The sequence below is a fragment of the Hemicordylus capensis genome, chromosome 3 (genome assembly GCF_027244095.1).
Source record: "Hemicordylus capensis ecotype Gifberg chromosome 3, rHemCap1.1.pri, whole genome shotgun sequence".
Taxonomy (NCBI): domain Eukaryota; kingdom Metazoa; phylum Chordata; class Lepidosauria; order Squamata; family Cordylidae; genus Hemicordylus; species Hemicordylus capensis.
In genome coordinates this window covers 236887527-236904984 of record NC_069659.1, presented here as the reverse complement: position 1 = coordinate 236904984, position 17458 = coordinate 236887527, and the positions used below count along the sequence as shown (strand labels likewise).

The window sequence follows — 17458 nt, the reverse complement described above, 5'->3', positions numbered from 1 at the left end:
CAGAAGGTTTCAAGTTCCCTCTCTGGCTTCTCCAAGATAGGGCTGAGAAAGATTCCTGCCTGCAACCTTGGAGAAGCCACTTCCAGTTTGTGAAGACAATACTGAGCTAGATAGACCAATGGTCTGACTCAATATATGGCAGCTTCCTATGTTCCTATGTCTTCTTCAAAATGTACTCCAATTCTAATGGTACAAAAACCAAGGTGCATTTGTTCCACTTTTACTGGACCCTATATTGGCCCAGCTACCAAGTAGTATTTGACCACAGTGATCCGTATTGTCCTACCTTGGCAGGTGTGGTTGTCATCTGACAAAACAAGCCCCCGTGGGCATTCACACTGGTAAGTGTCTTCCACTGTCATGCAAGCATGGCTGCAGCCTCCATTGTTATTGTGACACCCTTCAATCTCTAGGACAGAAAGAATTCTCAGACACATAAATAATAGCCTTCTGTCTAGCGAATGGACAACCCAGTAATGGATCTGTTTGAGATACTGCTAAGAATGTCTTAACCTGGCCAAACAAGCAATATCCACTGAAGAAGTGGAATAGGAGAGTAAAAAGGGAAGTTTAAGTTCATTAAAATTAAATACTGCTTGTAGCTGCAGTATCCACCTGCATATATTAAGTATTAATTTTGTAAGTGTCTCAGGCAAGATGTATTCTTGCGCAGCTCCCATAAATTTCAATGGGTCTACTACAATAGAACCTTGCAGTCAGAAATTATGACAATGTGGAGAAACAGGAAGCACAAAACACATGCATTTCCTGCTCCCTTTGTAGAACAGTGTCCAAAGCTACTCTCAATTTGCCAGTATTGTAAGAAAATTGGCAATGCTTAAAAAAGCATTCATTTTTAAAGAATTATATCAGGTTTTAATATGACAAAGATATATTTGTAAATACAGATGCCCTTCAGGGAGCTGTCTGACAAGTTTACATTTGGTGGCAAACTTGGATATGCTGCTGTATAAGATATGAACCAGCCCTCTAAAGTAGGGTTTATTACTACTTTAATGTACTAGTAGTATGTTTAGAGCTGTTCAGTCAAAATGTCTTTGAAAGTTACAGAATACAAAAATGGGGCCTGGGGAACTCTAACAGACCTGTTTTTACCTCTAGTTAAAAGTCACATAAACTGAAAATGCAATCCGAGGAAGTCCCTGTGGTGCACCGGGGAAATGACTTGATTAGCAAACCAGAGGTTGCCAGTTTGAATCCCCACTGGTATGTTTCCCAGACTATGGAAAATACCCATATCGGGCAGCAGCGATATAGGAAGATGCTGAAAGGCATCATCTCTTGCTGCGTGGGAGGAGGCAATGGTAAACCCCTCCTGTATTCTACCAAAAGAAAACCACAGGGCTCTGTGGGTACCGGGAGTCAAAATCGACTTGACAGCACACTTTACCTTTACCTGTGTACCCAGTCAATGTCTGGGTAAGACTCTGAAAACATCTGAATGTTTTTAGATGAACAAGCTCCCACTGACCTTTAAACTGGAAATTCTGTGGTAAGTGTGAACGTACCACCATTCTGAGATTATTAAAACATATTCCATCTTTTGAGAATTTGTGGTTATGCAATCAATGTTGGGAAGGCTGCAAAGTGAATTATATCTTTCCTGGAACGGCTCATAAACCTCATGGCATATCAGTAAATATGAAACCAACAAACCCAGTTGTATATTGCTTAATAAATTCCCTTGAGAGTGTTACCCTCGTGAAAAATGTCACCTCGGGGCTTTAAATTGTCTATGAGGCAAGTATAAACCTTCCAACGTTTAGTGGGGGGAGGAAACAATTAACTCTTCCTCACAAAAACAAAATGACCAAAATGGATGTTACCAGCCCTCTTCCCAAAAGACTAGACATTGAGAATAGTGGTACCAGACACATGCTTGATTTAGTAGGGATATAAGTACTTTCAGCGGGTGTGAACTCGATGGGCTTATGTATCATTTCATTTATGAAAAGCTATCTTCCTTGGTTCCATCAGTGGCCCATCATGGGCAATCCATCATTCACTCTCTGACGGCAGCTCAGCTGGGCTGCTGCAGAGCAAATGCTTATCAATACAAAGCTTCAATACAGTGCTCTCGCTGTGGTTGATTAGTTCATATTTCTGACTGTGTCAGCTCAAGTGCCTTTTAAAGCAGGAGTTTTTCTACCCTAAAAAACATAACTGCACAACTTCCGACTCTACTGGCACCATCTCATACATGGACCATCGCCATACTGGTCCATGTATGGTGGACCAACAGGGACTAGATAAACCACCTGTTTTTGCTGCCTGCATAAATGGAATATTATCAATGATTATTATCACTGTTTTTTTTCTGAATACTGTCTCCATCAACAGCACCTGTTTTGCCTTTCTTGCTGAATTTATGCACAATGTTTTTGAACTCTGTGGGAAACTGCCCCATCTTGTAGCTACTGGCAGTAAGTCCTAAAGTTTTCATGACACAAGGATTAATATCAACATAGCTAATCAGATGCAGGTATCTTAACTGAGTTGTCGTCTTACTCACCCTCACAGGTCTTTCCATCCTTCCCCAGAACACGCCCAACTCCACATTCACAGCGGTATGAGTTCTTCAGGTTTACACAGAACTCGCTGCAGCCCCCATTATTCTGTTCACATTCATTTTCATCTGAAGAGAAACAGGAGTCACAAATCCACAATTTAGTAACATGCAGCCAGTAACTAGGGCCCAGTCACATGACCGGAATCAGGGATTCACAGATCATTTTACTTTTGATGGCATTGGAAGAGTCACCTACTTACTACAGGGCATTGTAGGGGCGTAGCTGGGGAGAGGAGGCCTGTGTTCACCCCTCTCTCTAGTGGCCCCTTGGTGAGGGAGATAATGAAGAAGATAGGGAGGGGTGGAGCTGGGGGCCCCTCAAAATCTCGGGGCCCCCAGTTCTTTGAACCCATCCGCTCAATTGCAGCTACGCCCCTGCTAGTAGACAACCCTAGCTGGGTTGCCAACTAGAGAGAGGTGACTATTTTGGGGACCAAATGACTTTTTAAAACCTTTTTTTCATTAGGAGAAATAAAGACTGTTTTGGGGAGCAAACAACTTTTTGTTTGCATGTGTTGTGGTGTCCAAAGTTCTGGGGAGCAGCTGAAACATTCTGTTCTCTTAGAACACATGGCTTTCATGAGTAGCTTCTCGTCTTCTATCTCCTTTTCCTTCCTAGTAACCATCCATCTAATGGGGAAGCCAGAGGAGAGGTTCTGCGTCAGTGGCAGGTTGCAGAGCTACTTGATGCAGGAGCATGGACAAGTGGGCCCGGCAGGTGCAGCTTCCTTCCTTCAGGCGGCAGTTAGGAGTTCGCTAACTAGCTTTACTCAGTTAGCAGTTACCCCTGCTGACTGAGTAAAAAGGCACCTTTTAAAGTGGTGAATCTCTTCTATTTATCAGGGGGAGAGCAGCTGGACCTATCCAACCCCAGCACAGGATTCCTTCAGCAGCTTTTCTTTCTTTTTAGACTGTGAGTCCTTTGGGGACAGGGGAGCATCTTATTCTTTACTTTTCTTTGAAGACCACTGTGAAATCTTGTTGAAAAGCGGTATATAAATGTTTATAGTCGTAGAGAACAGCAAGTGAGTGGGAGTCCATGCATGCACGGCTGCACCAGCATACAAAGAGTCTGGCTTGGTAGCTAGCTAGTTGCCCTGCCTCGAGCCAAGAGGTAAAGTTGTTGGCCTGTCTGGGGAGAGCAGGCTGGATGACCCATGGGGGAGCAGGGCAGAGGACGGTGTGGGGGTAAACCTAAGCAGGATCTTGAGAACTCAGCACCTAGACAGCAGACTGGGCAAACATACAGCTCACCTAGTCATCAGCTTTACAGTGGTGAGCTCTATTTATTCTCAACTTATCCAATGTTTATCAAAATACGCATATACTATATATAATATAATAAACATATGCCAATTTTATGGAAAGTGGAGACTTTGGAGACGACTTCTTCTTCTTCTTTGGTAAAAAGCATCCTCTATTTCCACTTATTTTGTGATGGATATCAACTTTTTTCACCATCTGGACCTGCAACCTTAATTCTTATGCCAGTGAAACAGGCCTGTTCAATGTATTACGTGTGTGTGTCCGTGTGTGTGTGTGTGTGTGTCCATGTGTGTAGAGAGAGAGAGAATGAGAATATATGAACTACTTGATTTACTTGTCACCTTTTTTTGCTTTTGGAAGCAGGTAAATAATAAGATTTACCAGAGGATCTGTCTTCAACTTGACAGACCTTAAAGGCCAGGTTGAGACAGATCATCCTGGAGAGAATCTATCTATGTAATTGCTAAGAGCTGACACTGACTTGATGGCACTTAATCAATCAATCAAATAGTCAGACTGGAATTTTTATGACACAGCCCAGATAGGCAATACTGAGTACTTTGGGGTGCAGGCCCAATTTCATTAATAGTCCTTCATAATGGACTGAGAATATCTGTTTGTTAAATGGTGGCCAACCCTGAGCAAGAGTCTGACCACCCCCACTGATCTAATGCTGAAACTGAAATTCAGAAGACCATGCTACAGATTCCTGGATAAAAATATAAGGAAAAGTTGTATGAGACATTTATGAAATTCTAGGACAGGGGCAGGAGATGGAGGGTGGAAAATTGCTCTTATTACTATATGGCAACTGATCTTGTTTGTCTAGTCACGTAGTTCAGTAAGGCTTCTCCACAGCATCTTAATTCCACTTTCTATTTGCCAATCCCATCCTGAGCTACCCATAACAAAGACTTCCAGCTAGGCCTTATTTCTTGTGGTGGGTCAGGTTTGTTATTTGGAGAAGGAGTTTACTGATGCTTGATTTCCAACAGAGAACAGAGAGGATTGAAACCAGATCTCCAAGGGGTTAACAAGTGAAGATAAATTTATCAGAGGATCTTTGAGTGATTAAAATGGTGTAGATTTTATCAACCATTGTTAGTTTTTAATACTGCAGCACTTACTTAAGAGACTGAAATGAATGTCAGAATCAGTGGTTGAGAATTAGGATTCATTATACAGCCAGGATTCATTATACAGCCAATGAAAAACTTGAATGAAAAGCACATCCAGTTACATAATTGATTAAAGGCCTCCCAGATGATGGTGGTGTTGTAGCATTGCCAGTCACCAAATTGACTAGATTGCCTAATATTCTCAGAACACAGGTAGTATGCAAGAAAAATTTGGAAAGGGGAGGCCAGAGAGACTAGTGTTTGAAATATATCTGGAGCTGTTATTACTCAGAGCTCAGGAAATTAATTAGAAAGATGAACGAACCTTAGAGATTCAAAGTAGAAGAATAAGAAATATTTATGCTGGAAGATGACTGTGGTACCAGATTATTTGGCATCAAGTATGTTATAAAGTAATTCATCAAGAGAGGAAAGATATGCGGCCAAAATTCCAAAGCAAACTTTTTAAAGGGACAGAATTAATTTCTTAATGCAATGCTTGTCAAACTGTATTTTTGTGGGATCCACAAAATTCCTCAGAAGCTTATCAGGAGTTCTTCAATGAGAAGATAATTGATTGATTAAGTGCCGTCAAGTCGGTGTCGACTCTTAGCAACCACATAGATAGATTCTCTCCAGTCTTCAACTTGGCCTTTAAAGTCTCTCAGTGGTACATACACTGCTGACATAATCAGGTCCATACACCTTGCTGCTGGTTGTGCTCTTCTTCTCCTTCCTTCAACTTTCGCCAGAATTATAGACTTCTCAAGGGAGCTGGGTCTTCGCATAATGTATCCGAAATATGATAGTTTGAGTCTAGTCATTTGTGCCTCGAGTGAAAATTCTGGATTGATCTGTTCTATGATCTATTTGTTTGTTTTCCTGGACGTCCAATGTATCCTCAAAAGTCTTCTCCAACACCAAAGTTCAAAAGCGTCAATGCTTTTTCTGTCTTGCTTCTTCAAAGTCCAGCTTTCGCATCCAAAGAGCATCATGGGAAAAACCAAACGATTCTAATCTTTGTAGATATAGACACGTCATGGCATCTAAATATCCTTTCCAAGACCTTCATTGCAACCCTAACAAGTGGTAGTCTGAGGCATATTTCTTGACTGCTGGATCATTTACTGTTGATGGTTGACCCTAAAAGGCAGAAGCTATCCACCACTTCAGTGTCTTCATTGTCAATTCTGAGGCTGGTTGCTGTACCCGTTGTCATTCATTTAGTCTTCTTTACATTTAATTGTAGTCCCGTTTTTCACTGTGCTCCTTGACTTTCATTACTACAGCTTGCTGGTCATCTGTATTCTCAGCTATCAGACATGGTCGATGCAATCAAAGGCTTTTTTGTAGTCAATAAAGCACATATTGACTTCTTTCTGGTATTCTTTGGCTTTCTCAATTATCCAGTGTGCATCAGCAATGATGTCTCTTGGTCCCCGGCCTTTTCTGAAACCAACATGAACATCCAGCATTTCCCTTTCCACGTAGGACTCTAATCTGCGTTGGATGATCCTGAGCATTATTTTGCCAGCATGTGAAATTAAGGATATTGTGCGATGGTTTGCACAATCTGTTCAGTCTCTTCTCTTTGGTATCAGTATGTAAACTGACCTCTTCCAAACTGTTGGCCACTGTGTCATTCTCCAGATTTGCTGGCATAGTTTGGTTAGAGCCTCGACTGATTCTTCTTCTGTTGCCTGCCATATTTCTGTAGCTATTCCATCAATTCCTGTAGCTTCCGACTTGGTGATGACTGGAGTGCTGATCTAACTTCATCTTCCTGTACTAGAAGTTCTTGCAAGTAGGGAATCTTTTCTAAAGTATCTTGGATGTTAATGTCCCTGCTGTACAGATTTTCAGTATACTCCTTCCATCTCTGTTTGATCTTCTTTGAGTCAGTTACTATCTGTCCTTTGGCATCCCTTAACATACCAGTTCGAGGTTGGAACTTCCCTCTGAGTTCAGAGATCTTTTGGAAAACTTGCCTTGTTTTCTGTGTCTATTTTATCCTCAAGGTATTTACAGATGTCATTGTAGTACTGCTCCTTGTCTCTTCCAACAGCATTCTGAAATTCCCTATTAAGTTACTTCCTGAGGTCTTTATCTTTCTTGACTTTGGCTTCTCTAAGATAATTATCAGTTGACAAATATCAGTTGGTCCCCCCTTAACAATCTTCCCTTTTAACTTGCAGCCACAGCGTAGTGTTGGGTGTGTTCTGTAGCAGGTTGAGTGCACACAGGACAATTAAGAGGTATATTTTAGGCTTAGCCAGTCTTCAATGTGAACTGAGTGTGTGCCACAGAACACGCCAGAATTCTCTGGCGTAGGAGTTCCTTTCAAGACCAGCTGATGTGGAAAGGATTCTCTGGTGCTAAAAAGTTCATTTTAGCAGGTTATTGAAACTGGTGTGTGCATATGCATTTTAGATTCAGTCTCTTTGTTTTTATTTTAAAGGCACCCTAAGGAGCAAAAAGAAAAAAAAAGAAAAAAAAAGACACTGCAAAGGGGGGAAAGTACATGGAAAAGGGAAACAAGGATTGTTTGGGATAACCTAGCCAGGTATTAGAAACTGGGTGTCTTTCTAAGGGTGGAAACTGGCCATTTATTTTCCTTCAGCTTTCGAAGGAAAGTGAAGAGGTCAGTACTATGCTTACTAAACACTGAATTTTATTAATATCAGCAAGAGGTCTTTACATATAAGGATGATCAACACAGGCCCCAATATCAGGGGGTAAAAGTGTGGAGGGGAGCCACAGAATGGGTGTGTGTGTGTGTGTTCATGTTCAGCCTCTGGAAAGAAGCCCATCTGCCTGCCTGCCTCAGATCTGGCCACTTACCCAAGAGGAAGCCCATTGAATTGAATCATTTACTACTGTGCAATGCCATTTGTTTACTGCAAGGAAGCTCAGTGTGAATCATTCACCAGCAAGTCTGGAAACTGTTCTCAATGCCATGTGGTGTGGAGGTCTCATTCCACAGTTCAAGCATTTGTTAGTATCTAAAGCCAGTCTCTGTATATGATTTATTTATTTATTTGCTCGGGTTCTTGCACAAGTGCACAATCCCTTTCTGTTTCCTCATTATAGAAGCAATCAAGGAATTGCAGTTTGCACCATGGTGCTCCCTCTAGTGGCAGTTTTGCTCAAAAGTGCCCAGAGAAAAATTACACACACACACACACACACCCCTACACCTACCTTTGTCACATCATTTCCACTCTGTGACCCCATTGGCCCGAAATGGAGGTGGGGCAGTAAATGCTATTCCGGTGGAATATGGACACTCCCTACCCAGAAAGCCCGCTGCAGTGGTAGGAAATTTGAATAGCCACAATCCTGTCATGACGTATTGAGAAACACATAGAAAAATGCTGTGCTCACAGTTTCCAGTCACTGCCTGATACCGTTGCACTTTGCAACACTTTAGCCAACGCAGATCTCGCAATCTGGAAAACACCTCTGAGTCCCGTATCTCTGTATAAGTGTATTGTTCTATAGGAACATTTATCCTTGTTCTGCAGCTTTAAGTAATGCCCAGATTTGGGAATAACACAATGAAGTCTTTGCATTAAACGTGTGTGTGTGTGTGTGTGTGTGTGTGTGTGTGTGTGTGTGTGTGTGTTTGCTCTATGAATTGTGTAGCTGATCTTTGGAGTCTTGTACATGGATTTGACCTTTGAATATATGGGATTACTCCCCGTCTGGCATTACAGTTTTATAAAATCCCAAAGAAAACATTATCTGGCATCATGTTGGCAATTCAGGAAGCATTAGTTTCCTGGAATGTACTGATGGGTCTCAAATGACCATCTGGGAAACCCTCTAACCTTATCCACTGGAATCTAAGAAAACTATTAACCATAGATTTGTAAGCATATTCTTAAACATCCTTTTAGAACTACACATGATGTTTATTGTGTCATTAACCTTAACAGGTTTATTTTTCCCCTCGTCCATAGCAGAAGGGGTGTGTGTGTGTCTATGCGTCTGGTTAGCATCAAGACTTAATGACACATGAGACTTCCGGTTGGACTGCTAACGTGGCTGCATGCTTCCCGACAGGGGAGACCAAGGAGGAGAAATTTAAGGGGGTTTTGAGGCTTCAACCCCCCCCCCATGCCACCCTGGATTAAAGGGTCTGGACTTCAAGATAGCCCACAGATCCCCCTGAGCTGGCTCCTTAATTTAGAGCTGTGCTGAAGAACGCAGTTCTGTTTTAAGTTGAGCGGCAGGGGCTGGGACCAATCAAGCTCACTCCTTCATCGGTAATCTTTTTGACTGAAGCCAGCTGGCATATAATCTCTATGGTTTGGATTTAATTAATTACTTAAAGTTCAAGAAGCTCACCTTTCAACGTGACTAAGGACAACTTGCTGGAATTCTTCCTGCTTTTGCTGGAAAGACATCACAGAACTCAAAACGTGGCTGTAAGTGTTTCTGACTATAAATTAAGGAGGGAAGTCCAATCTTCTTGTTAAAAGCTGGAATCCAAGAACTGAATTGATGTTTAAAAGTTTTAAAACTTGGAAAAAGAGTTTATTAGTGGGAATTACTATATTTTTCTTTACTGTTGATTGAGAAAGTTTATGGAAGAGGCGTTTTGCTGTTTTGCTGTTTGCCATTGAATATGTCCATCATTAAACTAGCCAATCAAAGTAAGGAAGTGTTTCATACTACCGTGAGAGAATTCAACTCCAACTGATAAGATATATGAGTTGTGGTGTGGAACTGATTCTATTCGGAAAATAACCACAGGCTTCTACTTTCTCTCTTGATGTGGTTAAAAGAATGGATAACATTAAGAAATCCTAGAATACTTGATTTGGAAGGATTTGATAGAAGGTTTGGATGGCATTCATATTTGTGGTATGAAAAAAGTAAAATACATAAAGATGTTTTGAATCACTATGTAAGAAGGAGTCTGATGAGGGTGTGGTTAAAATATAAAAACTGGTTGGAACTTAAAACGATATGGGTATCGCTGATTGAAGCTCTAACACGTAAAGAAGTAAATATGCAATTGCAATAGGGTACTTACAGGGATTTGTTATGTTTTCAAGAAAAGGATTGTAAGCTAAAAAGTTTAACTGAAGTACAAAATTTGATTAGAGATTGGTTTCAGTATCACCAGTTAAATGAAATATATAAGAAGGATCTTAAAGTTGGATTTGAGGACCAGATGTCGAGATTTGAGAAGGAATTATGTGAAAATGAGGAAAAATTAGTTTCTAAAATGTATAAGCTTTTACTTTTGGAGGAGACAAGAGATGAAGTGGTTAAAACGACCATGGTAAAGTGGGCTCAAGATGTGGGGTGTAATATAGAAATGGCAGCTTGGGAGAAACTATGGAAAACTGATTTAAAATTTACTGCATGTAATGCTTTAAAAGAAAATTATTATAAAATGATGTATAGATGGTATTTGACTCCAAAAAAATTGGCATTAATGTATAAAAATATTTCAAACAAATGTTGGAAATGTGGACACTCTGAAGGTACTTTTTTCCATATGTGGTGGACCTGTAGGAAGGCCAAGGCCTATTGGGACATGATATACAATGAATTAAAGAAAATATTTAAAATGACATTTCCTAAGAAGCCAGAATCCTTCCTGCTGGGAATAACACAAGGAGTAATTTCTACAACTAATTTAACATTTTTCATGTATGCTTCTACGGCGGCCAGAATAATATATGCACAGAAATGGAAAAGTAATGAACTGCCTTCAAAAGAAGATTGGCTGATAAAAATTTTGGAATATGCGGAGATGGCAAAACTTACAATATTGATAGGAGACCAAAACTTAGAATGCTTTAAAGAAGATTGGAACCATCCTTGTTGTATCTAAAGAACTATTTCCCTACTATGGATCTTACAGCAGGGTTTGAAATTTAGTAATAATTGCAGGTTGGGTAGGTTAAAATTGTGTTTGTAAGGTTTAAATTTATGTTTTGAATTATTATTATAGCAAGGGTAAATTTTATAGCTGATGATTCACGAAGAGGTGTGAGTGGGAAGTCCATACTTGTTTATCTGTTGTGAATGTTAATTTTAAGATCATTGTTAAAATTAATAAAAATTGAATTGAAAAAAAAAAGACTTAATGACACATTAAGTATCACATGAACTTTGACTATTAGAATACACTTTGACACACATGCTATAATGTTTATAAAATCCCAGCAGATTATTTAACACAGCCCCTGGTGGCGCAGTGATAAAACTGCCGCCCTGTAACCAGAAGGTTACAAGTTCGATCCTGACCAGGGGCTCAAGGTTGACTCAGCCTTCCATCCTTCTGAGGTCGGTAAAATGAGTACCCAGAATGTTGGGGGCAATATGCTACATCATTGTAAACCACTTAGAGAGCTCTGGCTATAGAGCGGTATATAAATGTAAGTGCTATTGCTATTGCTATTGCTAAATGGACAACTAGCAACCCATGGGCTGGATCCAGTCTAAGGCACTTTAAGGATCCAGCACCTGCAATGCTCCTAGCAGCCTTATCCAGTTTAATTATGGTAAAATGTTGGTCCACATTTTTATTCTGAGGGCCTTTCCCAGGCAGCAGGCCTTACCACACGATTAAGAGGGGTGAAGTACTGAGCGTTATGAGGCATATCAGATATTTGAATTTGCCCAAACCACCACCCCACCCCCGCAAAAACTGGGGCTTTTTTAACCCCAGACACAAATTGGGCTAAGCTCCAATGTGGAATGAAAAACCCGAATCATGTATGGAGTGCTCTCTCATAGCTCACAGGGACCTAAATCTTCGACATAAATCTGGACGATATGTGAGCGCACACCTGCCCTTCCTGTGTTGAAGGAAAGTAAAATTGCCGTCTGGGAACGGCCCTGGAGAGAAAAAACATTTTCAAGTTGTAAGAAACAGAGATGCTACACTTTAAAATTACATTTTGCAGCTAATATGTAAATTCACATATCTATATTTATCTCTTTCTATATATATATTATTATGATCCCAAACTGGGAAGCTTTCACTGCTAGATGATACTGATTTTACCGTGGAGCCTGGCCCCTCATGAGGGGCTCAGTTTATGAGGTATATTACACTGACAGCCCCCATACTTCTAGTTCAAGATTAGAGAAGCCCCTGAAAATCTAGACGTTGGTCATTCCTAGTTTAAACGGTTTTAAGTTCTCAAATTGTCAGATGTGACTATGAAAGGACCACAGCATTTTTTGGTATCAGATAGGTGTGTGTGTGTGTGAGAGAGAGGGGGGGGGAGGGAGGGAAGGAGAGGACACTGAAGGAGAAAATAACTGAACTGATCAGCAGAGAAAGTCTCAAATAAGAGATAAGGAGTTGTTTGTTTGTAATATGTATGAGACTTGCTTTACAGTAACCTTGTAAAGCATTGCAGTCTTTGCAAGCAACGCTGCTGCCCTTTGACTGGCTCTTCATCTAAACATCTACAGTCTCTCCTTGCGGGCAGACTTTAACTAATAACATGGTATCAGAATAATTAAGTCAGAGATGTACTACTGAGTCTGAATGAAATCAGAAGGAGAAGAGTGCAAACAAAGAGCAGGGACTGGCCTAGACTAAAGGCTAAATCCAGCCCTCCAAAGGGTTTTCATCTGGCCCCAAGAGTTGCCTTCAGTTTCAAGAACATGCCCCCTCTCTTCTGACCCTCAGCTGTGCCTGCTGATCAAGCCCTTTTCAGACATTCCAAGCACTTCAAAGGCCCCTTGAAGTTTTTCACACAGAGCTTTTAAAGCCCTTTAGCTTACACCTCCTCCGGAACGGCAGGTGTGCATTCACATGTTGGCCAAATGTACCCTGAAGTCCCTGCGAGCGATCAGGGAGCACTTCACATATGATTTGGGGTTTTTACTGCACATTAGAGTGCAGCCCAATTTCTATCTGGGTTTTTAAAAAAATCCACTTTTTGTGTCGGGTTTTTGGGATAACTTTGAGTTTACAGTAAAGCCTCCCAGAAAACCTGTGGTAGAGCCTCCTGTGTGGAGAACTCCCTGGTCTATACATTCAGCAGAATAAATTGGTAGGATTCTGAAGACTTAGAGTGGGCTGTACCACTGCAGTTTGTAGGGGAGCCAAGGGGATCTTCCAACCTTCCTTTCAAGGGCAAGCTGCAGCCATGAGGAGCAACAGTCTACACTTTGATCATGCCAAAGGCATTGTTGAGTCCCCGCTCCTGCTACACTGCTGCTCCATTCCTGTTTAGTCTCTTCTGCCGTTGCTATTTAAGTTATGAAAAACAAGCTTGTCAACAGGTTTAACATAATCCAACCCCAGCAGGTTTAACATAATATATGGTCGACTATTGGACTTTGGCCAAATTGTTGTTTTTGTCTCCATATGGTCACCCAGGACAGTGCCATAGAGAGGGAAAAGATACCCTATTCCAGTGATCTTCACTATTTTTGGAGTGGGGGCCACAGCTGCTGAAAGGGCTTATTCCACGGATTAGGGCATGGGGAATGAGAGAGATGACAGCAGGTGGGGGAGGGGGAGAATTGCCTTCAGTTTCAATAATTCAAGAGAGACATCAGTGCCACCTACTGGCCAGCCCTTGCATTCCAAGATGAACCTGCCCTTCCCTGCAGCTGCCACAAATGCAATGCAAGAGCTGGCCAGCAGTGGCGCTGTGGAAATTGTGTGAGGTACCTGCTCGGCATATGCACAGAGAAGATCACGCTCAGAATTAGCTTGGAAGCTTGCAGCAGTATATGTACAGAGAGGAAGATGGCACTTGCAACTCACATGAAAGCTGCAGATCCTACTCTTGACTGCCATATGGGAAGACCCCAAGAAAGCATGTGTTATCTTCCAAACTCTTGCTTTAGTCACATGCAAATGTATGCAGGCTTAATTGGTTGATCGATTTCCATGAATTGGATTGGCTAAACATTCTTTAATTGTGTGACAGCCCTGTATATTAGTTATTACGAGGCATCACAATCAAAGCCCCCTGGATGAACCTGAGAGACACAGGTTGATGAACAGAGACACACAGGGCACCTTCCTCCTTTGAGGTCCCTGCCATAGAGGGGCAGGCCATCCCACATCAGGAGTAGCAGGCAGATCTAGCACTCTGTACAAGGCACGGTATCATTTCTTCTGCGAGTGAATGTACACTGGTATGGCAGAAAGTAACAGGTAAGGAAGTTGCTTCCTCATGGGAATGAATGGCAGCCATTCACTGGACTGGATGAAGCAAAAGTGTGCACTTGAGGACAGCATGGAGACAGCGGTAGACCCACTTCTTGCCCCTGCTGACCCCAACTATTGAGAATCACACTTGAGCGTATCAATGGTCTATCAACAGGTCAATTAATGGCTACTAGTCCTGATGGTTGCTGGCTGCCTCCAGACTCAGGGACAGGATGCCTCTGAATCTCAGGAGAGCATCTGGAGAGTCACTGTGGGCAACAGCATGCTGGAGTACATAGGCCTTAGGCCTGATACAGCAGGGCGGTTCATTTGTTCTTATGAGCCTGGCTCCACAGCCACTCCCACTTCATCTGGAGAGCCCCCTCCTCAATCTTTCCTCCAACCAGAGTGACCAAAGGCTGGCAACTGGGGTGTGTGCACACCTATGCATGTGTATTTATTTATTCATTCCATCCCTTCATATCCCATCCTACAACACAAAAGTCCTGCCAGGTCAGCACATAAGGTTGGAAAGTAGAGATACCAAATGAAATCCAGCAGCAGCAACGCAATGGAGAAGAGAGAGTAGCAAATCAAGAGGCAGCAGACACAGGATTCAGTTGTGGTTTGAAAGGCATCAGAAGCCTGGGGAAAGCACCAGGGTGACCTAAGAACCGGCTCAAGGCAGGCCTACTGGGGTGAACACTCCACAGGCAGGGCACCACAGCCAAAAAAGTCTTCTCCCACCCACCCCTACCCCGTATGACCTCAGAAGATGGGGGCACCCAGAGGAGAGCTTCCAGGGACTAGTGCAGGCCAAGGGGGGAGAAAGGCGGCCCATCAGGCAGGAGGTCCTAAATCATGCAGGGCTTTCCAGACAAGCTCTCTAGACTTTCAATACCATTGTCAGTGTGCATCGTGCTTTATACAGCACTAGATCTATTTTTCACTAGAAAAGTTGAAAAAATGACTTGCCTCTTTCTGCCCCAAAGGCTGCAGCCTCATGAAAATGGGTCCATTGTGGCAAACCACCACATAAGGCCTAGGAAAATTTATTTCCTAAGATGAAAAGACCCCAGGATGACATTATTGTCACCAACTAACAGACCAGAGACTGCAATCAAAAGAGCTTGTAGGCTAAAGGCCCAGGTAGGATAAATTCTGGTCAACTTCCTGGCCAGGGACTTCTATTCAGTGCCCTTGACATTTACAGGAACTCTCCCAAACCTGTTTGCCATGGGTTCCGGGTTTTTAAAGCCCACAGATCCGACATCATCACCCATTTCCCCCCAGGTGGCTTCTTGGTGACACAGAGAGAACTGCCATCTCAGGTTACCTCTCCCAGAGTCCCAGAATGCATCACTTCCCTTTGATTTGCATAGTTCCACCCTGCAGGTTACTGCTCCCAGATTGCATCACCTTCCCTTTGCATAGTTCCACCTCGAAGGTTACATCTCTTAGAATGCATCATTTCCCCTTCATTTGCACAGTCATGATAAACACCAATTTTATCTATCAGTGAAACTGCATGTTGTTAAGGTAATAGCCACCCTTTCTTCCTTTGGATAAAAACAAAACAGCTTTATATCACTTGAATGGGTTTGCATGAATGTGTTTCCATGGGTAGCTACTGAAGCAGCCTTTGTGGGGACAAGTCATAATGAGTGGCTTAAATCAGCACAAAGGTCAAACCTTAGGAAGGTCCACCTAACACAATAAGAACTGTGATGAAAAAATAAACTGAATTCTAAAGTGGTGGTGGAGAACCCATCAATAATTTGTGTGTTCCTTTTGTCCCTATGGGACTTCCCTTTTGCTTTTCATGTTCCCTCGCCTGGGTCCTTCCTTACCAAGGCAGGTTTGTCCATCTGGTCCCAGTATTGTCCCTAAGGAGCACATGCAGTCTCCAGGATCCAAGCAGGAGCCCCGGCAATCAACCATATCACAGATGTCATAGAAATCTGCAGAATGACAAAAGAGGTTTGCCATGAATACAGAATAATCCATCTCTGGTGTCCATATTTTCAGAGTGTAAACAAAGGGTCAAACAAGATGCAGCTGTTGCACACCTGTGTTTTATAGTCAGGTCACTGTGGAATTGGTAGGGGACAATTTAAAGCACAATGTGGCTGGGCGGGAGAGATGTGCTGAACCCTTCCTCTGCCTGCTTTCCCTCACAAAACTGCTTCTCCTGGGCATTTTTTCTCTGTTGGGCTCCAAGGCTGGAAGTGACCCCTGCTGGGAGAAAAATGGTGAAGGAGAAGAGAATTTGGGAGCGCAAGTGTGGAAGGGATTCTTCCACAGGAAGGGATTCAGTATCCCTCTCTCACTCATGGTTCACCCAGCCCTACCCTCCATTTTGTAGGAATTTGAATTGACTTATATTCTAACTTACAGACTGTGATGCAGTAACATCTACTATGCCCTAGTTCTTCAGCATACTCATTGGAAGTAAGTTGTTTGTGAAGTAAATTTCAGTGATTCATAAGTCATAGAACAGACATCTGAAACCCTGACAGCAAAAAAATGCGTCTGGCTCTTAAATACTGGGACTAGCTCCTAGAGCCAAAGAAAATTTGTCAAGACCTTTGTTATATTATCTGAGGGCCTAGCAGCTGCATTCTGTAAATGTAATCAATGAACATATCAATTCATAAGTTAAGCAATAGAGGACTGATCAATTATTTGATCAGTTGATGGTCTTGCATTAAATTTGGTGAATGTAAGTAAGTAATGAGTTTATTGTTGTAACCACACAGACTAAAACATCGTAAAACAGCATAAGCCATGATAGCTAAAACAGCATGCATAAACTAAGAAAAAACAGATAAAACAAACTAAAACATAATAATACATACATAATAAGAAATACAGGTAAAATTATGAAGATCCCGAGTACCTAACTGTAGTTATAACTCTAGTGGATACAACTTGGGTTAAAGAGCTAGTCCTGGAACTAGAGCTTAGCCAGATGTCTAGCAGGGTTAGCAGGTATTGTACAGTTCTCTTTCTAATTTTAAAAGACAATAGAGTAAAAATGGCCACTTGATAACTGACATAAGGAAATGCGTCTGCCAGCAAATACTTGACAGGGTGAATGAAACTCTAACTTGCCACTCATCCCGTGGGTCTCAGTGCAACTTATATCCACTGCGTGTGCCAAAGACTATGGGACTAGCCTTGCCACGTTCCCTGGAATTTAGGGTAGCCCCTGGAATTTGGCTCCTCCACCCAGCTGCAAAATTCCACCCGGATTTACACAGATTTCAAATGCGCTGCCTGGATTGCCCGGATTTTACTTTGGCTCTGATCACATGGGAGGGCAGAGAAGGGGGTGAA

The 17458-nt window shown here is 42.1% G+C and overlaps 1 protein-coding gene across 2 annotated transcripts in view; it reads right to left on the bottom strand.

Annotated features, from left to right (window-relative positions):
• OIT3 (oncoprotein induced transcript 3) overlaps nt 1–17458 on the bottom strand; it is a 63081-nt gene that overhangs the window by 32435 nt on the left and 13188 nt on the right. The window contains exons 3-5 of one of the 2 annotated variants that reach the window (XM_053309854.1): nt 15970–16080; nt 2534–2656; nt 287–409 (exon numbers count right to left, since the gene is read on the bottom strand). In XM_053309854.1, the coding sequence (XP_053165829.1) occupies nt 287–409; nt 2534–2656; nt 15970–16080 (357 nt within the window). The remainder of the gene's footprint in view (nt 1–286; nt 410–2533; nt 2657–15969; nt 16081–17458) is intronic. The other variant, XM_053309855.1, reaches the window with a different exon arrangement.